At 42.4% G+C, this 23,414-nt stretch overlaps 1 protein-coding gene across 1 annotated transcript; it reads left to right on the plus strand.

The window, feature by feature from the left end:
* The first annotated feature begins 660 nt into the window (after positions 1-660).
* Positions 661-23,414, plus strand: LOC121574762 (adenosine receptor A1-like). Its single transcript, XM_041887324.1, has 3 exons — positions 661-1,787; positions 19,621-19,915; positions 21,793-23,414. Exons 1-3 carry the CDS (start codon positions 1,447-1,449, stop codon positions 22,174-22,176), a joined length of 1,020 nt encoding a protein of 339 aa, XP_041743258.1. The 5' UTR covers positions 661-1,446; the 3' UTR covers positions 22,177-23,414.

A 23,414-nucleotide genomic window follows, 5' to 3' on the forward strand; every position in this document is an offset into this window, starting at 1 on the left:
AGATAGCTACCAACAATGACAAGAAACTGCCATGTAGGGAATGGTAAGTGACTGGTTTCAGCTAGTTGAATACCATGTCTTGTTTTGAGGTGTTTTAGTTGATTTCATATCAATGCTAACATGTCAAAAATATTGCTATAACCAACAACTGTAACAATGTATTTGATAGACAACAAGTGCTCATTGTGCGAATTTATTTATGTTTTCAATCAACTTTGGAGACGAAATATAGTTTACATATTGTCAACAATCGAAGCCAACCCGGTCTGTCTTGCCCCATAGTTGCGCATGCGTCGGTTTTGTTGCTATACAACCAACCCGTCTATAAAGACAGATGTGGTTATGAAACCCATGAGACATACTGTAACAATATGCAACATCGAAGAGTATATTGAACTAATGACAATATCCCTTATTGTGTATTTTTTATTTACATTGTGTGTCATTATATTTCCCCCCTTGTATTTAGCATAAAAAATAAGGTGCATTTCACATTCACACCAAATGGTGTTATACACTACCATGACCTTGACAATGTGAATTGCAATGGCATCCAGTAAATAAAACCATATGCATTTAATATTCCCCCCTCCTCCCCCCCACACACACACACCTCCCCCCTCCCCCCTCTTTAAGCATTAGGATTGGTGAACACTGAGGTCCGCCGGCGCATGCGACTTCACATAAACTAATATGCAGAGAGAGCGGAGCAGACAATACACTCGCTGCTAATAACCAGATAGCCTATCGTATTGGAGCTGAACGCACCGTCAGTGAGTTCGGGACAGTTCGGTTCCTTTGCTGCTGTTCCTATTTTGAAAACCATTCTGCCAAACGAACGTTTTGGCAAAGAAGACTGGATTTTACGCGAAAGCTTGATGCGGAAAACACAATTCAATGAGAGGAGAATGGGGAATATTCAAGCTGATTAATATTTGTGGCAATGCGTTACCTTTACTTTTTTCATTCCCTGACAGCTTTAACCGTTGATGACACCAGCCTCACATATTTTGTTTTTCAACTTTCTATTCTGACTAATGATGACGACTAGTTGTGATGCGAGCTGAATTGGGAAACTGTGGACAAGGACCTCCGGCGCCGGTGTGAATCAATTACACTTTCACTGGAAAAATTGTTCCTCCTCATTTTTAGGGAGTGGTTCACCAGGGCGACCAACTTTCACTGACACCACAGGACGCATGATGTGTCCAAACCAAAGTCCATATTATGCTCAGTAACGCAGTCTCCAAAAGGACTGCACAACCTTAGCGCAATTATATCTAGAGTCATATCCTCCTAGGGCGGATCGAATAAGACAGAACGCCATGCGTAAACAAGAGTTCCAGTGGCTCCCCGAATTCCATAAAGGAATACTAGGACTTCTCCACCCTGTCTTTCTAAAGTACTAGCAGCACCAGACAACCGGACTGCCAGGCTACCGACAGGATGCAGTCTGGTCTGCCGCCCGCCCAAGCCCTTTACATCGGGATGGAGGTGATTATCGCCCTGTCCTCTGTGATCGGGAACGTGATGGTGGTCTGGGCGGTACGGATCAACCGTTCTCTGAGGGACACCACCTTCTGTTTCATAGTGTCTCTGGCTCTGGCGGATATTGCGGTGGGGGCTTTGGTCATCCCGTTGGCCATCACCATCAGCATCGGGCTCAAAACGCACTTCTACAGCTGCCTGCTGGTCGCGTGCACCGTGCTGGTGCTCACGCAGAGTTCCATCCTCGCTCTGCTAGCTATCGCTATCGACCGTTACCTGAGAGTCAAAATACCCATGAGGTAAAAAATGAGAGAAAGAAAGGGGATAGCCTTTATATTGTGCTTTTCTTTTTGTCTCTGTTTGAAAGCTTTCTTTTCCAAGGTCACTGGGGCAAACATCTGTCTCGTTTGTCTGTTGGCAATTGGATCTGAGATATTGTGCAGTATATGGCTATTTTGTTGCCTGATTACCGAATAGGCTACTCAGCATTTATTATAGCTGAAACTATGCAGCCTATTGATAGGCACAGTCAGCCCTCAGACAGAGATACTAAAACATCACCCACAGACAGACCATACAGACAGTGTTATGCTCAATACATAGCCAGTCTCAGTTGAGGTATTTGTATTTATTATGGATCACCATTAGCTACTCTTCCTGGGGTCCAGCAAAATTAAGGCAGTTATACATTTTAAAAACATTACAATGCATTCATAACAGATTTCACAACATATTAAGTTTGTGCCCTCAGGCATCTACTCTACTACCACATATCTATAACACAAAATACATGTGTATGTGTGTGTATAGTGCGTATGTTATCGTGTGTTTGTATGCATGTGTCTATGTTTGTGTTGCTTCATAGTCCATAAGGTGTATTTTTATCTGTTTTTTAAATCTAATTGTACTGCTGGCATGAGTTACTTGATGTGGAATAGAGTTCCATGTAGTCATGGCTCTATGTAGTACTGTGTGCCTCCCATAGTCTGTTCTTGACTTGGGGACTGTGAAGAGACCTCTGGTGGCATGTCTTGTGGGGTATGCATGGGTGCCAGTAGTTCAAACAGACAGCTCGGTGCATTCAACATGTCAAGTGATGAAGTCAATCTCTCCTCCACTTTGAGCCAGGAGAGATTGACATGCATATTATTAATGTTAGCGCTCTGTGTACATCCAAGGGTCAGCCGTGTTGCCCTGTTCTGAGCCAATTGCAATTTTCCTAAGTCCCTCTTTGTAGAACCTGCCTTGTTGATAGTGCTGTTAAGAAGGCAGAGCAGCGCTTTATTATGGACAGACTTCTCCCCATCCTAGCTACTGTTGATTCAATATGTTTTGACCATGACAGTTTACAATCCAGGGTTACTCCAAGCAATTTAGTCTCCTCAACTTGCTCAATTTCCACATTATTCATTACAATATTTAGTTGAGGTTTAGGGTTTAGTGAATGACTTGTCCCAAATACAATGCTTTTAGTTTTTGAAATATTTATTCCTTGCCACCCATTCTGAAACTAACTGCAGTCCTTTGTTAAGTGTTGCTGTCATTTCAGTCACTGTGGTAGCTGACGTGTATAGTGTTGAGTCATCCGCATACATAGACACACTGGCTTTACGCAAAGCCAGTGGCATGTCGTTAGTAAAGATTGAAAAAAGTTATCTCAGCCAATCATCATTCATTTGTGTAAGTGCTGTGCTTGTTGAATGTCCTTCCCTATAAGCGTGCTGACAGTCTGTTGTCAATTTGTTTACTGTAAAATAGCATTTTATCTGGTCAAATACAATTTTTCCAAAACTTTACTAAGGGTTGGTAACAGGCTGACTGATCGGCTATTTGAGCCAGTAAAGGGGGCTGTACTATTCTTAGGTAGGGGAATAACTTTTGCTTCCCTCCAAGCCTAAGGGCACACACTTTCTTGTAGGCTTAAATTGAAGATATGGCAAATAGGAGTGGCAATATCGTCCGCTATTATCCTCAGTAATTTTCCATCCAAGTTGTCAGACCCAGGTGGCTTGTCATTGTTGATCGACAATAATACTTTTTTCACCTCTTCCACACTTACTTTACGGAATTCAAAATTACAATGTTTGTCTTTCATAATTTGGTCAGATATACTTATTTTTTATTTTTTATTTTTTTTAGTCATCTATCAGACGCTCTTATCCAGAGCGACTTACAGGAGCAATTAGGGTTAAGTGCCTTGCTCAAGGGCACATCGACAGATTTTTCACCTAGTCGGCTCTGGGATTAGAACCAGCGACCTTTCGGTTACTGGCACAACGCTCTTACCCACTAAGCTACCTGCCGCCCATGGATGTGTAGTGTCAGTTTTTGTTGCTGGCATGTCATGCCTAAGTTTACTAATCTTGCGAAGGAAAAAATCATTAAAGTAGATGGCAATATCAGTCGGTTTTGTGATGAATGAGCCATCTGATTCATTGAATGATGGAGCGGAGTTTGCCTTTTTGCTCAAAATTTCATTTAAGGTGCTCCAAAGCTTTTTACTATCATTCTTTATGTCATTTATCTTTGTTTCATAGTGTAGTTTCTTCTTCTTTTTATTCAGTTTAGATTTCTCAATCTGCAGTATGTTTGCCAATCAGTTGTACAGCCAGACCTATTTGCCATCTCTTTTGCCTCATCCCTCTCAACCATACAATTTTCAATTCCTCATCAATCCACGGAGATTTAACAGTTTTTACAGTCATTTCCTTAATGGGTGCATGCTTATTAGTAACTGGGATAAGCAATTTCATAAATGTGTCAAGTGCATCGTCTGGTTGCTCGTCATTACACACCACAGACCAACAAATATTATTCACATCAACAACAGAGGAATCACTACAAAACTTATTGTATGACCTCTTATACACTATATTAGGCCCAGCCTTTGGAACTTTGGTTTTCCTAGATATGGCTACTATATTGTGATCACTACATCCGAAGGATCTGGATACTGCTTTCAAACAAATTTCTGCAGCATTAGTAAAGATATGATCAATGATTTCATTCCTGTACTGTTTGTAACTACCCTGGTATGTTGATTGATACCCTTAACCAGGTTGCAGGCACTAGTTACAGTTTGAAGCATTCTCTTGAGTGGGCAGCCTGATGAAAACCAGTCAATATTTAAATCACTCAGAAGGTACACCTCTCTATTGATATCACATATTTTATCAATAATTTCACACATGTATCCAGATACTGACTGTTAGCACTTGGTGGTCTATAGCAGCTTCCCACCAGAATGGGCTTTAGGTGAGGTAGGTGAACCTGTAGCCATATTACTTCAACCGTATGTAACATGAGATCCTCTCTAAGCTTTACAGGAATGTGGTTCTGAATATAGACCGTAACTCTGCCCCCATTGGCATTTCTGTCTTTTCTGTAAATGTTATAACCTTTTATTGCTACCACTGTATCATCAAAGGTATTATCTAAGTGAGTTTCAGAGATTGTCAGAATATGAATGTCATCTGTTACTAGCAAATGATTGATTTCATGAACCTTGGGCTATTTTTAGCTTTTTCTTGCTTTACTGGGAAGCTTATCAGAGGTAGACATACTCTAGTTATTTTTTATTAGTGCAGGGTGAGCTCCACACATTGGACTTCCTATTAATCAAATCAAATCAAATCAAATTTTATTGGTCACATGCGCCGAATACAACAGGTGCAGACATTACAGTGAAATGCTTACTTACAGCCCTTAACCAACAGTGCATTTATTTTTAACAAAAAAAGTAAAAATAAAACAACAACAAAAAAAGTGTTGAGAAAAAAAGAGCAGAAGTAAAATAAAATAACAGTAGGGAGGCTATATATACAGGGGGGTACCGGTGCAGAGTCAATGTGCGGGGGCACCGGCTAGTTGAGATAGTTGAAGTAATATGTACATGTGGGTAGAGTTAAAGTGACTATGCATAAATAATTAACAGAGTAGCAGCAGCGTAAAAAGGATGGGGTGGGGGGGGGGGGGGGCAGTGCAAATAGTCCGGGAGCCATGATTAGCTGTTCAGGAGTCTTATGGCTTGGGGGTAGAAGCTGTTGAGAAGTCTTTTGGACCTAGACTTGGCACTCCGGTACCGCTTGCCGTGCGGTAGCAGGGAGAACAGTCTATGACTAGGGTGGCTGGAGTCTTTGACAATTTTGAGGGCCTTCCTCTGACACCGCCTGGTATAGAGGTCCTGGATGGCAGGAAGCTTGGCCCCAGTGATGTACTGGGCCGTACGCACTACCCTCTGTAGTGCCTTGCGGTCGGAGGCCAAGCAGTTGCCATACCAGGCGGTGATGCAACCAGTCAGGATGCTCTCGATGGTGCAGCTGTAGAATTTTTTGAGGATCTGAGGACCCATGCCAAATCTTTTCAGTCTCCTGAGGGGGAATAGGCTTTGTCGTGCCCTCTTCATGACTGTCTTGGTGTGTTTGGACCATGATAGTTCGTTGGTGATGTGGACACCAAGGAACTTGAAGCTCTCAACCTGTTCCACTACAGCCCCGTCGATGAGAATGGGGGCGTGCTCAGTCCTCTTTTTTTTCCTGTAGTCCACAATCATCTCCTTTGTCTTGGTCACGTTGAGGGAGAGGTTGTTGTCCTGGCACCACACGGCCAGGTCTCTGACCTCCTCCCTATAGGCTGTCTCATCGTTGTCGGTGATCAGGCCTACCACTGTTGTGTCGTCGGCAAACTTAATGATGGTGTTGGAGTCGTGCCTGGCCATGCAGTCATGGGTGAACAGAGAGTACAGGAGGGGACTGAGCACGCACCCCTGAGGGGCCCCCGTGTTGAGGATCAGTGTGGCAGATGTGTTGTTACCTACCCTTACCACCTGGGGGCGGCCCGTCAGGAAGTCCAGGATCCAGTTGCAGAGGGAGGTGTTTAGTCCCAGGATCCTTAGCTTAGTGATGAGCTTAGAGGGCACTATGGTGTTGATCACTGAGCTGTAGTCAATTAACAGCATTCTCACGTAGGTGTTCTTTTTGTCCAGGTGGGAAAGGGCAGTGTGGAGTGCAATAGAGATTGCATCATCTGTGGATCTGTTGGGGCGGTATGCAAATTGGAGTGGGTCTTGGGTTTCTGGGATAATGCTGTTGATATGAGCCATGACCAGCCTTTCAAAGCACTTCATGGCTACAGACGTCAGTGCTATGGGTCGGTAGTCATTTAGGCAGGTTATCTTAGAGTCCTTGGGCACGGGGACTATGGTGGTCTGCTTGAAACATGTTGGTATTACAGACTCAGTCAGGGACATGTTGAAAATGTCAGTGAAGACACTTGCCAGTTGGTCAGCACATGCTCGGAGTACACGTCCTGGTAATCCGTCTGGCCCTGCGGCCTTGTGAATGTTTACCTGCTTAAAAGTCTTACTCACATTGGCTACGGAGAGCGTGATCACATAGTCATCCGGAACAGCTGGTGCTCTCATGCATGCTTCAGTGTTGCTTGCCTCGAAGCGAGCATAGAAGTGGTTTAGCTCGTCTGGTAGGCTTGTGTCACTGGGCAGCTCGCGGCTGTGCTTCCCTTTGTAGTCTGTAATAGTTTTCAAGCCCTGCCACATCCGACGAGCGTCAGAGCCAGTGTAGTACGATTCAATCTTAGCCCTGTATTGACTCTTTGCCTGTTTGATGGTTCGTCGGAGGGCATAGCGGGATTTCCTATAAGCGTCCGGGTTAGAGTCCCGTTCCTTGAAAGCGGCAGCTCTACCCTTTAGCTCAGTGCGGATGTTTCCTGTAATCCATGGCTTCTGGTTGGGGTATGTACGTACGGTCACTGTGGGGACGACATCATCGATGCACTTATTGATGAAGCCAGTGACTGATGTGGTGTACTCCTCAATGCTGTCTGAAGAATCCCTGAACATGTTCCAGTCTGTGCTAGCAAAACAGTCCTGTAGCTTAGCATCTGCGTCATCTGACCACTTTTTTATTAACCGAGTCACTGGTGCTTCCTGCTTTAGTTTTTGCTTATAAGCAGGAATCAGGAGGATAGAGTTATGGTCAGATTTGCCAAATGGAGGGCGAGGGAGAGCTTTGTATGCGTCTCTGTGTGTGGAGTAAAGGTGGTCTAGAGTATTTTTTCCTCTGGTTGCACATTTAACATGCTGGTAGAAATTAGGTAGAACGGATTTAAGTTTCCCTGCATTAAGTTTCCCTGCACACCACCTCAGTCCTAACAATATTACTCTGGTTCATAGGCATATGAGTACTGCATACAATAGCTGTAGGATCAGCAGAGGCATTCCGGGCAGTAAGAGGGACATAAATTAGGTTATTTACATTGTGTCTTCCAATGCCCATGGGATAATGTACATTTCCTGAAGCATTATGACAACTCAGCGACGCAATGGTAGGGATTAAATGAGCTGGACTTGGGTCATTGATAAGTCATTGTCTCAACGCAGCCTTATAATGCTGTGAAAGGATCCAGGAACCCAAATGATCTGGGTGGATCCCATCCTCCTTATAATACGAGCTTTGTTTCCAGAAGGTATCGAAATTGTCAATAAATGTTACACCCACAGAGCTGCAATAGTCTCGTAGCAGTAGTCTCATAGGTCAAGTCCATGTTCATCATAGTCAAAGTGAGATGTGTGTTGTAGACCTGCTCTGTTTCTCTTTGAGGGCATTTCATAGCTGTTGAATTCCACACCAGTTATGCAGTCTCCTAATGAGAGTTAAAACCTTACCATGTGTTGACCAGCCAGGCCCCTCGCACACACCAGCCTGGTCTCATAGACTAGACACAACATAGTAAACTTAAATCCAGGACACTCAAATTAGTATTATGCTGTATGTTAAATTTGGTATGGTTACGTAATACAAAAGGTTACTTAAGGGTGGTTGGTTGGGGTGGATGGGTAAGCGTATTACATGAACGTCAAGCAACCTGAAGGTTGTGTGTTCGAATCTCATCACGGACAACTTTAGCATTTTTGCTAATTAGCAACTACTTACTACTTTTTAGCAACTTTGCATGTTAGCTAACCTTTCCCCTAACCTTAACCCTTTATCCTAACTCCTAACCCTAACCACTGCGTTAGCATTAGCCACCTAGCTAACGTTAGCCACAACAAACTGGAATTCGTAACATATCATACTAATTGTAATTCGTAACATATTGTATGAATTGCAATTCGTAATATATTATACTAATTGTAATTCATAACATATCATAAGAAATGGATAATGGACTTCCACAAATTTAATATATACCATAGATATCATACTAATTGGAGTGTCCCGGATTTACATGTACAATGTTACTTCTACCTGAGTCCAGGTTGCACACACGTCCAATAGCACATGGAGTAGCCTACATGTGTAGAAGTAACAGTAAGACGAAATAAGAAATTTATTCAATTATCACATTCCATTTTCAATTAGCTCTTAGGCTGCATGTAGGTTTTAGCAAGTCGGAATGTTCAGAACTGAATGACCAAATCAACTCAGTGGCTTAGGTTGATAGGTTTGATAGGTTTGATAGGTTTGAGGCGGTTTGTTTGACTAATGAGGAAGATTCAATAGAGGAGAAATTGGGGAAAAGGTATTTTCTTAGTGTGATGAGTACTGAGGATACGAAGAGGCAGGACACAGACGCAGGAATCAACAATGTAAAGGTTTACTTAACACTGAGCAAGAGAACAACAAAGAGCGAGTACACGACAAGACACTAACAATCACACACAACACAACACTGAACAGTCCAGGGCTATATAGGGGTGGTGATGAGATGATTTTTTTTTACATTTACATTTTAGTCATTTAGCAGACGCTCTTATCCAGAGCGACTTACAGTTAGTGAGTGTATACATGTTCATACTGGCCCCCGTGGGAATCGAACCCACAATCCTGGCGTTGCAAGCTCCATGCTCTACCAACTGAGCTACAGGAGGCTTATGATGAGGTGCAGGTGCACTGGAGGTGATTAGGGTGCATTGGGTTTCCATTCTAGTGGTGCCGAGGTGGTGCGCTCAGACCGGTGGCTCAGTAGACCGGCGAATCAGAGCACCGGATGGGAGCAACAGGAGGAGACGTGACACTTAGTTGGTTTTCCAGGTTCGGGGGAGATTAAATGGAATGCCTTGCGCACTTGAACGAGTGATAAATCATGCATTGGAATCAACATAAGATTGTTTTGACAAGCTACACTTTCACAGAGCACTGATGATTCAGCGCAAACTGTAGCAGGGTTGATTTCCAAATAACCAATAGTACAGAAAATATAAACAGAAAATATTGATTTTCACATCATGTAGGTTAGGTTTATCAATGTGTTTGGAGAAATATGAGCAATTTAGATACATGATAGAGATATGATATAGAAAAAACACACCACCCACACACTGGCATTCTTGTTCACTCCAGAATACTTGATGAACTGTCTCGTGACAGAAACATTGGTATACCCAATGTTTACCCATTCAAATACATCCCACTGGGCAAAAAATTGTTCAATCAACTTTGTTTACACGTCATTTCAACCAAACAAATCAATGTGATGATGTTGAATCAATGTGGAGAAATGATTGGATTTGGAAAAAATCATCAACGTAAGGACATTTCATATAAACATTTAACCTAAATCCAATGACATGGTGACATTTGTTGTTGATTTCACATGGAATTCACGTTAGTTGACAACTCAACCAAATGTAAATCAAAACTAGACGTTGAACTGACATCTGTGCCAAGTGGGATGTATTATAGAGGAGACAAGTACATCAGTATATTGGTATATAGTCAGTATAGATTCTCTTTTATAAAATCACCAACAACTAGGCTGCATTATCCCCATCCTAACAAATAAAGCATTTGAGATCCTTAAAGGCCAAAATCGTGATTTGCACAGCTTGCCTGTAAAAGGGAGCTACAGTTCATTTGAATGAATTGAATGCATGATTGATCAATGTGATTATTGTGGTTGGTTGGCTGATCTGAATATGTAATGTCTCAGGCCTCTGAATCTAACATAGGATGCATCCCAAATGTTATCCTATTCCTTATGGGTCCTGGTCAAAAGTAGTGAACTATATAGGGAACAGGGTGCCATTTGAGACCCTCATTTATTACAGGAGTTACATTTACATGTTAGTCATTTAGCAGACGCTCTTATCCAGAGCGACTCACAGGAGCAATTAGGGTTAAGTGCCTTGCTCAAGGGCACATTTACGTCATTTAGCAGACGCTCTTATCCAGAGCGACTACAAATTGGTGCATTCACCCTATAGCCAGTGGGATAACCACTTTACAATTATACTTTCTTTTTTTTTCTTTTTTGGGGGGTAGAAGGATTACTCTATCCTATCCCAGGTGTTCCTTAAAGAGGTGGGGTTTCAAATGTCTCCGAAAGGTGGTGAGTGACTCCGCTGTCCTGGCGTCGTGAGGGAGCTTGTTCCACCATTGGGGTGCCAGAGCAGCGAACAGCTTTGACTGGGCTGAGCGGGAACTATGCTTCCGCAGAGGAAGGGAGCCAGCAGGCCAGAGGTGGATGAACGCAATGCCCTCGCCTGGGTGTAGGGACTGATCAGAGCCTGAAGGTACGGAGGTGCCGTTCCCCTCACTGCTCCATAGGCAAGCACCATGGTCTTGTAACGGATGCGAGCTTCAACTGGAAGCCAGTGGAGTGTGCGGAGGAGGGGGGTGACGTGAGAGAACTTGGGAAGGTTGAACACCAGACGGGCTGCGGCATTCTGGATGAGTTGTAGGGGTTTAATGGCACAGGCAGGGAGCCCAGCCAACAGCGAGTTGCAGTAATCCAGACGGGAGATGACAAGTGCCTGGATAGTGAAAGGGTCCAATTAGTAAACAAAGGTTGCCAGAAACTGTTCCTTGCATATGAATGCACAGGGAAACACTAAAGATACGGATTAATGAAAGGACTTATTGAAAACATATTTCAGAAACAACGTTTACTGGATAATTGATGTGCACTTAAGGAAGATAACCTAAGCACTCATTCATTGACCGACTGCTTCTTAGGAGATTGTGAACGCGCTTGTGTGTGTGTGGTGTGTGTGTGTGTGTGTGTGTCCTCAGTGACATTACGAGACTGGTGTGTGTGTGTGTGTGTGACATTGAGTGGCAGTGAGTGTTTTATATCCTGGCAGCCCTGTGGCAGATTACTCAATGGGTTCTCCTTCTCCTTCCTGTGAGAGACCATTCATCCTCAGAGGTGTATGCGTCACACCACCCACTGTGTGTGTGTGTGTGTGAGAGAGAGAGAGAGAAAGCGAGAGAGGGAGAGGGAGGGAGAGGGGGAGGGAGAGAGAGAATGTGTGAGAGAGACCAGAAGGGGAGAGAGAGTACGTAGAGAGTCAGTAGGTCTGGCAAGGAGACGGCAAAGGAGTGTGTGTTTCTGTGAGTGTGTGAGAAAGAGAATGTGTGGGTATATGCAGGTTTCTCTTGAGATGATTTACTCGTTGTCTGAGGGTGTGTGAGTTCTACTTTCATGCCTCAGAGAAGCAGCTCCTTCAGCAAACTCACACAAACCAAAGATGTACATCTAACAGCAGTGCTTCATCTGCTCTGGTGTGTGAGCAGAGCACATCAGTTCATACCTCCTGTATAGTTACTCAGCTATGACCTTCAAAAGGAGGAAAGAATCACAGATTTGGATTCTAAACTTGGATGTAATTCAGAAGTTTGACAGGGTAGTAGACAGTCTAGTGAGGTACCGATGTACCGTACCATGGATTGCAGAACACGGTGGATACAAGCCAATTGCAGTGATTCTCTTCTCGGAACATTAGTCAGTCAGCCAAGACTTGGAGCTTGTTGGATTTACTCTCATATCCAGTAGCGGTCCGTGGTTCAAATCCAAGCCCCCTCCCCCCAAAAAGCCATATTACAACCTATGTGTTGTAATTGCGTTGTTTGCTCTTTAACCTGTTAATCCATATACCTTGCGACCGTGATATATAGGCCTAAAGGCCGAGACAATAAGAAGACACAGTGGCAGAATAAATTCAACCACACCTTTGTTTGATCACAAAACTGGATAGCAACCTCTGTCCGGTGAAGTCCACAAAGCATATGCAATGTAACAGACAGTTACATGACCTACAGCATGGTCAAGCAAGTTAATGTTTCGGACCGCTAAACAACTGTTGATTTAGAACCACAGTTACCATAAGTCGCAAAGAAAACAGGAGCTGCCTCCACTATTCCAGCACCATTTCAACATCATCAAATCACCTCTACTTAGTCTAATACAGTGACAACTAAAAGATGCCAAAAACTAAATGGAGGCTTAAATATCCTGACCTAGTGAGATATACATGGCGGAGACTCAATCAAGCTAGTCGTCTTGACTTCTTTCTTATGTCATTCTCGTTGGCACCAAAAGTTTAAAAAGTGTTGATAGGGGACAGAATGCGGTCAGACCATCATATAATTGGCATATACATTACTCTTACTGAATTTCCACGTGGGCGAGGATATTGGAAATTTTATCAAAGCCTATTGGATGATAACTTGTTTTTAACTAGGACAGAGGAATTTATAACTAATTTTTTTCCCAACATAACATAGGTACAGCAAATCCCCTTATTGTATGGGACACTTTTAAATGTGCCTTTAGAGGACATGCAATTCAGTACTCATCTCGAAAACAAAAGCAATTTAGGTCAAAAGAGTCCATACTATCAAAGGAAATAGAAGGTCTAACAGAACAGATAGATAGCAATAAAAACAGTAACAGAGGCTCAGAATAAATGAGAGGAAAAACAAAAAGAAATGGAGAAACTTATTCAAGAAAGATCAAGTGTAATATATTATAAAAAATTAAGCAAACTGGATGGAATATGGGGAAAAATGCACCAAATTATTTTTTTATCTTCAACATAGAAATGCTACCAAAAAGAATTTACTGAAACTGGTTACAAATGACGAAGTCACCCATGATACACCAAATAATATTTTGAAGGAGGAAGCAAAGTACTTTAAGCATATGTTTTAGTTTCCGTCGCCTCCATCTCCTCTAACTGAAGCTAATTGTAGGGATTTTTTTTCTATTGATAATGTAAAATTAACAGCCATACAGAAAGACTCATGTGAAGGTGAAATTTTTAGCAGATGCTCTTATCTAGAGCGACTTACAGTTAGTGAGTGCATACATTTTCATACTAGATGCAATGAAAGACTAAGTCCGGGAAAACTCCAGGATTGGATGGCATACCAGTCGAGGTATACCAAACCTTTTTTGATATACTCAGAGGACCGTTATCAGCAAGAAGAAGGTTTGATGTCATTATTACTGAAACAGGATACAAGTGGGAAATATAAAGATCCAGTCCATTTTAAAAATTGGAGGCCCCTTACACTTCAGTGTTGTGATGCAAAAATTCTAGCAAAATGTATAGCGCATAGAATTAAAAAGGTATTGTTGGACATTATTCATTCTAATCAGACAGGCGTTTTATGGACGATACATTGGAGATAATATAAGGCAAGTACTGGAAACAATAGAACACTATGAAAAATCTGGGAAACCAGGCCTGCTATTCATAGCAGACTTTGAAAAGGCATTTGATAAAGTACGACTGGAGTTTATATATAAATGCCTGGAGCATTTCAATTTTGGAGAATCTCTTATAAAATGGATTAAAATCATGTATAGTAACCCTAGGTGTAAAATAGTAAATAATGGCTATTTCTCAGAAAGCCATTAAGTAAAACAAGGTTATCCACAATCGGCATATCTATTTATTATGAAATGTTAGCTATTAAAATCAGATCCAACAATAATATCAAGGGATTAGAAATCCAAAGTTTAAAAACAAAGGTGTCATTGTATGCTGATGATTCATGTTTTCTTTTAAATCCACAACTTGAATCCCTCCACAGCCTCATAGAGGATCTAGATACATTTTCTAATTTTCTTACAATCAAATTATGATACATTTACTATATTGCGTATTGGATCACAAAAAATACCATTTTTACATTACCATGTAATTTACCAATAAAATGGTCTGATGGTGATGTGGATATACTCTGAATACATATCCCAAATGAAATACATTTTCTCACTCCAATACATTTTAATAGAAAGTTAGCAAAAATAGATAAGATCTTGCTACCATGGAAAGGTAAATACCTGTCTATTTGTGGAAAAATCACCATGATTAACTCTTTAGTATTATCTCAGTTTACCTATTTGCTTATGGTCTTGCCTACGCCTAGCGAACAGTGTTTTAAATGATATGAGAAAAAAATATTCAATTTTATTTGGAACGGCAAGACAGACAAAATTAAACGGGCCAATTTATATAATGAATATGATTTCGGAGGACAGAAATGATTAAATATTAAAGCAATAGACCTATCACTAAAAGCTTCAGTCATACTAAAGTTATACTTAAATCCAAACTGGTTCTCTAACAAATTAGTAACATTGTCTCACCCCATGTTCAAGAATGGCCTTTTTCCCTTTATTCAGATTACAAACTCTCACTTTCAGTTATTTGAAAAGGAAATAATCCCCAAAATATCACTATTTCTAAAACAAGCCATAGAAAGTTGGTTGCAATTTTATTCTCCAGAAACGACAGAACAAATAATGCAACAAATATTGTGGTTAAACTCAAATATACTAATTTAAAAAAAAAAAAAAAAAAAATTTAAAGGTATAATCGTCGTAAATGATATCATAGGTAGGACTGGTGGAGTTATGTCACACATGCAGCTAACAAAACATATGGAAAAACAAAACGACGCCGGATTCAAAACTTAGAATTTTTCAATTAAAATTATTATTCAAAATTCTTGTTACCAATAGAATGTTATTTATATGGGGGATACAATCTTCCCAGCTCTGCAGATTTTGCTGCGAAGAGACAGAATCATTAGATCATTTGTTTTGGTACTGTCCATTTGTAGCTTGTTTTTGGTCACAGGTCCAGGAATGGCTGAAGGATTACAATATTTAGCTGGAGCTAACCCTGCAGATAGCACTACTGGGTGATCTGAAAGTCATAGTCAATCGATCAATAATATAATAATACTTTTAGCAAAAAAAAATATTTTCAATTTCAATCTGTAGAAATAATGAGAATAGAAGGGTTCAGAACTTTTGTGAAACATCACAGTACAGTTGAAAAATATATGACAAATAGAAATCCAAAATTGATGGTGTTAAGATATAGATGGGAGGTGTTGAATGGAGCTGAAGGATGGGACTAATAACAACTAACAACAACTAATAACAACAAGATAACTAATGTAAAGCATACTGTGTCCATAGAAGTATATAGGTTATAGGTTGAGAGCTTTTGTGAAAGAGCACTGTTAGAAAGATATGGCATATAGAGGCAAACCGGATGGACATCATGAAAATGATCAAAGAGGTTGAGGGTAGAGGAAGTTCAGGAGTAAAAACAAACAAAATATAATTATTGTAAATGTCCATAAAATGTATATAGTATGTATAAGCTGGAAGTAGAGGCCTAAGTGTTGTTGTTCACTAGTTTACTCCAATTAGGGAAGGGGTGGTGGGGTTGGAAAGTAATAAAGGGAAATATATTATAAAAAAGGATATGTACATATATGTGTATGGACACTACCGTTCAAAAGTTTGGGGTCACTTAGAAATGTCCTTGTTTTCGAAAGAAAATCAATATTTTTGTCCATTAAAATAACATAAAATTGATCAGAAATACAGTGTACATATTGTTAATGTTGTAAATGGCTATTGTAGCTGGAAACGGCTACATAGGCGTACAGAGGCCCATTATCAGAAACCATCAGTCCCGTGTTCCAATGGCACGTTCTGTTTGCCATATCTCAGACTGGCCAATAAAAGGAAAAGATTAAGATGGGCAGTCTGACATATGGCTTTTTCTTTGCAACTCTGCCTAGAAGGTCAGCATCCCAGAGTCGCTTCTTCACTGTTGAAGTTGAGACTGGTGTTCTTTAATGAAGCTGCCAGTTGAAGCCTGTTTCTCAAACTAGACACTCAAATGTATTTGTCCTCTTGCTCAGTTGTGCACCGAGGCCTCCCACTCCTCTTTCTATTCTGGTTAGAGCCTGTTTGCGCTGTTCTGTGACGGGAGTAGTACACAGCGTATTACGAGATCTTCAGTTTCTTGGCATTTTCTCGCATGTTTGGATGCACACGTTCACGTCATGTATGTTATCATTTACTGGAAAATAGTCTGATTAATTTGCTATAAAGATAAAGCTCATACTGCCTTCATTTCTCAGAACAAGAATAGACTGACGAGTTTCAGAAGAAAGTTATTTGTTTCTGGCCATTTTGAGCCTGTAATCGAACCCACAATTGCTGATGCTCCAGATACTCAACTAGTCTCAAGAAGGCCAGTTTTATTGCTTCTTTAATCAGCACAACAACAAAGGGTTTTCTAATGATCAATTAGCCTTTTAAAATGATAAACTTGGATTAGCAAACACAACGTGCCATTGGAACACAGGACTGATGGTTGCTGATAATGGCCCTCTGTATGCCTATGTAGATATTCCAGTAAAAATCAGCCTTTTCCAGCTACAATAGCCATTTACAACATTAACAATGTCTACACTGTATTTCTGATCAATTTGATGTTATTTTAATGAACAAAAAAAATATTTTCTTTCGAAAACAAGGACATTTCTAAGTGACCCCAAACTTTTGAACGGTAGTGTATGTATGTATATATATATATATACAGTGGGGAGAACAAGTATTTGATACACTGCCGATTTTGCAGGTTTTCCTACTTACAAAGCATGTAGAGGTCTGTAATTTTTATCATAGGTACACTTCAACTGTGAGAGACAGAATCTAAAACAAAAATCCAGAAAATCACATTGTATGATTTTTAAGTAATTCATTTGCATTTTATTGCATGACATAAGTATTTGATACATCAGAAAAGCAGAACTTAATATTTGGTACAGAAACCTTTGTTTGCAATTACAGAGATCATACGTTTCCTGTACGTCTTGACCAGGTTTGCACACACTGCAGCAGGGATTTTGGCCGACTCCTCCATACAGACCTTCTCCAGATCCTTCAGGTTTCGGGGCTGTCACTGGGCAATACGGACTTTCAGTTCCCTCCAAAGATTTTCTATTGGGTTCAGGTCTGTAGACTGGCTAGGCCACTCAGGACCTTGAGATGCTTCTTACAGAGCAACTCCTTAGTTGCCCTGGCTGTGTGTTTCGGGTCGTTGTCATGCTGGAAGACCAAGCCACGACCCATCTTCAATGCTCTTACTGAGGGAAGGAGGTTGTTGGCCAAGATCTCGCGATACTTGGCCCCATCCATCCTCCTCTCAATACGGTGCAGTCGTCCTGTCCCCTTTGCAGAAAAGCATCCCCAAAGAATGATGTTTCCACCTCCATGCTTCACGGTTGGGATGGTGTTCTTGGGGTTGTACTCATCCTTCTTCTTCCTCCAAACACGGCGAGTGGAGTTTAGACCAAAAAGCTCTATTTTTGTCTCATCAGACCACATGACCTTCTCCCATTCCTCCTCTGGATCATCCAGATGGTCATTGGCAAACTTCAGACGGGCCTGGACATGCGCTGGCTTGAGCAGGGGGACCTTGCGTGCGCTGCAGGATTTTAATCCATGACGGCGTAGTGTGTTACAAATGGTTTTCTTTGAGACTGTGGTCCCAGCTCTCTTCAGGTCATTGACCAGGTCCTGCCGTGTAGTTAATAATATAATAATAATAATATGCCATTTAGCAGACGCTTTTATCCAAAGCGACTTACAGTCATGCGTGCATAAATTTTTTTTGTGTATGGGTGGTCCCGGGGATCGAACCCACTACCTTGGCATTACAAGCACTGTGCTCTACCAGCTGAGCTACAGATGACCACAGTTCTGGGCTGATCCCTCACCTTCCTTATGATCATTGATGCCCCACGAGGTGAACTCTTGCATGGAGCCCCAGACCGAGGGTGATTGACCGTCATCTTGAACTTCTTCCATTTTCTAATAATTGCGCCAACAGTTGTTGCCTTCTCACCAAGCTGCTTGCCTATTGTCCTGTAGCCCATCCCAGCCTTGTGCAGGTTTACAATTTTATCCCTGATGTCCTTACACAGCTCTCTGGTCTTTGTGGAGAGGTTGGAGTCTGTTTGATTGAGTGTGTGGACAGGTGTCTTTTATACAGGTAACGAGTTCAAACAGGTACAGTTAATACAGGTAATGAGTGGAGAACAGGAGGGCTTCTTAAAGAAAAACTAACAGGTCTGTGAGACCCGGAATTCTTACTGGTTGGTAAGTGATCAAATACTTATGTCAGCAAATAAAATGCAAATTAATTACTTAAAAATCATACAATGTGATTTTCTGGATTTTTGTTTTAGATTCCGTCTCTCACAGTTGAAGTGTACCTATGATAAAAATTACAGACCTCTACATGCTTTGTAAGTAGGAAAACCTGCAAAATCGGCAGTGTATCAAATACTTGTTCTCCCCACTGTGATATATATATATATATATATATATATATATATATATATATATATATATATATATATTTGCGAAGAAAATCGCTGTTGGCCAGTACAGAGAATTAAGTAAAACCACAAGTCCAAATCCCTACCTCCATCCATGGCTAATTTAGGAAAGTGCCAATTTTAGCTAGCTAGCTATCCACCGGAGGACAACAACACAATGAGATGCAACAGTTCAAGTTGTTTCTGTCAATGACGTATGCTCTCAACACAAACATGCTTTCTAAGTCAAACAACAAAGCTCTTGAAAGCATGTAAATGGGAACTAAAATATAATGTAAATGGGAACTAAAAGATAATGTAAATGGGAACTAAAAGATAATGTAAATGGAAACTAAAAGATCATGTAAATGAGAACTAAAATATAATGTAATGGGAACTAAAAGATAATGTAAATGGAAACTAAAATATCATGTAAATGAGAACTAAAATATAATGTAATGGGAACTAAAAGATAATGTAATGGGAACTAAAAGATAATGTAATGGGAACTAAAAGATCATGTAATGGGAACTAAAAGATAATGTAATGGGAGCTAAAAGATAATGTAATGGGAACTAAAAGATCATGTAATGGGAACTAAAAGATAATGTAATGGGAACTAAAAGAGGTACAGCACAGTATACACTAACACCTCACCCGTTTTTTGTCTTGTCTCCTGTCTCCATAGCTACAAGCGTGTGGTAACTCCGCGGCGGGCAGGCACGGCGGTGGTGGTGTGTTGGATGGTTGCCATCGTGGTCGGCTTGACGCCCATGCTGGGCTGGAACAACCTGCAGCGTCTCCGTGACAACAGCTCCCTGGTGACCTCTGACCTCTTAGTGACGTGTCAGTTTGAGAACGTCATCAGCATGGACTACATGGTCTACTTCAACTTCTTCGGCTGGGTGCTGCCGCCCCTCGTCCTCATGCTGCTCATCTATGCTGAGATCTTTTATATGATACACCGGCAGCTCAACAAGAAGGTGATTGGCTAGAACTACAATAACTAGCCTTGTTAAAGCAGACTCACATGAAGTAAAAACAATGGTGACTGCAGCGTTCAGTCTGGTTTAATAATATAATATATAATATGCCATTTAGCAGACGCTTTTATCCAAAGCAACTTACAGTCATGTGTGCATACATTTTTACGTATGGCTATAGAATTTTTATCCAGGCTATAGAATCAGATGATCCACTGGCAGCTCGACAAGAAGCATAGCCTGGTCCCAGATCTGTTTGTGCGGTCTTGCCAACTCCTACGGTCATTGTCACATGACATTAACTATAGTAGTTGAAAAGACAGCAAAAACAGATCTGAGACCAGGCTACATGAAGGTCACTTGTCTGGACTAGAGTCAGATGAATAGGACAGAATGAACCGAGTGTGTTTGATGAGCACAGCAGGGAAGTAGAGGGAGGTGAAAGGAGTTGGAGGGAGGTAGAGGGCGTTGGAGGGAGGTGGAGGGAGGTAGAGGGAGACGGAGGGAGACAGAGTGAGGTAGAGGGAGGTGGAGGGAGGTAGAGGGAGGTGGAGGGAGGTGAAGGGAGTTGAGGGAGGTGAAGGGAGTTGAGGGAGGTGAAGGGAGTTGAGGGAGGTGAAGGGAGTTGAGGGAGGTGGAGGAAGTTGAAGGGAGGTAGAGGGAGATGGAGTGAGGTAGAGGGAGGTGGAGGGAGGTAGAGGGAGTTGGAGGGGGGGATTAGAGGTGAAGGGAGTTGGAGGGAGGTGGAGGGAGGGAGGTGGAGGGAGGTGGAGGAAGTTGGAGTGAGGTAGAGGGAGATGGAGTGAGGTAGAGGGAGGTAGAGGGAGATGGAGTGAGGTGAATGGAGGTGGAGGGAGGTAGAGGGAGGTAGAGGGAGATGGAGTGAGGTAGAGGGAGGTGGAGGGAGTTGAAGGGAGACGGAGGGAGGTGAAGGGAGACAGAGGGAGGTGAAGGGAGGTGGAGGGAGGTGAATGGAGGTGGAGGAAGACTGAGGGAGGTGGAGTGAGGTAGAGGGAGATGGAGTGAGGTAGAGGGAGGTGGAGGGAGGTGAATGGAGGTGGAGGGAGGTAGAGGGAGGTAGAGGGAGGTAGAGGGAGGTGGAGGGAGGTAGAGGGAGGTGGAGGGAGGTGGAGGGAGGTGAAGGGAGGTAAAGGGAGGTAGAGGGAGTTGGAGGGAGGAAAATGGAGTTGGAGGGAGGTAGAGGGAGTTGAAGGGAGTTGGAGGGAGATGGAGGGAGGTGGAGGGAGGTGGAGGAGGTGGGGGGAGGGAGGTGGAGGAGGTGGGGGGAGGGAGGTAGAGGGAGGTGCAGGGAGAGAGGTGGAAGGAGGCGGAGGGAGTTGAAGGGAGGTGAAGGGAGGTGGAGGGAGGTAGAGGGAGTTGGAGGGAGGTGGAGGGAGGTGGAGGGAGGTGAAGGGAGGTGGAGGGAGGTGGAGGGAGGAGGAGTGAGTTAGGTGGAGGGAGGGAGGCGGAGGCAGATAGAGGGAGGTGGAGGCAGGTAGAGGCAGTTTTCATTTGATGTAGAAATCGCAGTCCTGTGGCGTGCACCAGAAAGGTAACAGGAACAGTTTATCCCCCTCATGGCTGACAACTTAGACAGACATTACTGAGCAGAGGTGCTGATTGTCGGCTGAGAGGACAGGTTTTTAAATCAAGTGTCAACTCACTCCACCCAGGACACACTGCTGTGCAAATCAAACACACTTAGAATACAATACAATGGAATAGAAAAACTTTGTTTTTACCAGAGAGAACATTGGTTAACTTGTAAGAATGCATTAAAGAAATGTATAATGTTGTAAGGTTGTCCAGAAGACCAGCCTTTGAATCTGAAGTCTAAAATCATCTTCCTCTTCTCCCTCTTCTCCCTCCTATCCCAGGTGACGGCGAGCCACACGGACCCCAGCCGTTACTATGGGAAGGAACTTAAACTAGCCAAGTCCCTGGCCCTGGTCCTCTTCCTGTTTGCCATCAGCTGGCTTCCTCTCCACATCCTCAACTGCATCACGCTGTTCTGCCCGGACTGTAAAAAGCCCATATTCCTTATCTATATCGCCATCCTGCTCACACACGCCAACTCTGCCGTCAACCCCATCGTCTACGCATTCCGCATCAAGAAGTTCCGGAATGCGTTCCGTAAGATCTGGGAACAGTATGTGCTGTGTAAGGACCCGGTGGGCAAGCTGCCCCAGAGAGGGAGTCAGAGGGACCAGAGCGGAGTGGAGAGGAGGCTGAGGGCGAACCATGACGACGACGACGTCTGATCTGGTGATGAAGATGTTGGGATGTGAACACACTGGATTATTAGTGCAGATGGATCTACATGACAACGGTTTCTACGTTGATTTTCCTGCTGGTTAGAGAATGGTGATTGGATAAAGATGTGGAGGTGGTGGGAGGGATCCTAACCCTGGAGTGATTTGACTGAATAGGGGGGTCCTTAACCTCCGTTTGACCCCACACAGTGAGGGGGTTCTGGCAAGGAATGTTCCAGACTGAGTGTTGAAATGTTACCTCACACAGGGTGGACTGGATTGGCTGAACTAACTATCCACAGGTGACTGGGTTCTGACACCATGGGTTATCTGATTTCTCTCCATTCTAGAATACAGCAGAATGACATCACTCCTATACGACATAATCTAACCTGACGTAAGATAATAACAACTGAACAGAACAATGGAGTCGTCAGGTCACCATGGTGATTAGGATTCCGAATTAAAAGGAAGGAGGAACTACTAACAATGACTCTAACCATCTCCCACTGGCTTAGGGAACAATGATGTCATATGGGCGAAGGGGCTTCCGGAAGGTACCGATAGGAACTTGTTGAACTCAATCATTAAGTGTTTCTTAGTAGCACATAACGCACACCGCTACTTTTAAACAGGGCCCACATAGGCTCTGGTCAAAAGTAGTGCACTATATAGGGTGCCATTTAAGATGGACCCTATGACTACAGTATCGGTGTCAGATGGTTGGAGGGCAGGGCTGCTCCATCTGTGAACTTTGAACTGAACAAAAGAAACATGGCCTTTCTATATGGACAACCTCACATGATCTTTTCACATGATCACAAGCTAAATGTCTCTCTCATTCTGTATATGGAAGAGGAAAAGGTTCATTCCTCCGATACTGAGATGTCAGATTCCAGAGGCCGTACACACCAAGGGGTACTGAGGGTCAGGAGCAGAGCCAGATAGACCTACTTTATATACCTACATGGCTCTGGACAGAAGGACAAAGAGAGGGTTGTTTTGAAATTAAAGAGTTGCGATATCCCCACTTTTTCACATTTGTGTTTTTTTCCATCAGAAATTATTGCTTATGGGTACCTTCATGTGTGTGTGTAACATATTACTGTTCTCTGATTTTTAATTCATAGATTTTAGATGTGAAATAAAATGAGTTTATTTTTGCAAAACACTGTATATCCATTGTTTAGCTGGAATGGAATGTTTGTATCCTGTATATTTGACTGTGATATGTTGTTGTCTCACAT

The sequence above is a fragment of the Coregonus clupeaformis genome, chromosome 10, assembly GCF_020615455.1.
Source record: "Coregonus clupeaformis isolate EN_2021a chromosome 10, ASM2061545v1, whole genome shotgun sequence".
In the NCBI taxonomy this organism is placed as follows: domain Eukaryota; kingdom Metazoa; phylum Chordata; class Actinopteri; order Salmoniformes; family Salmonidae; genus Coregonus; species Coregonus clupeaformis.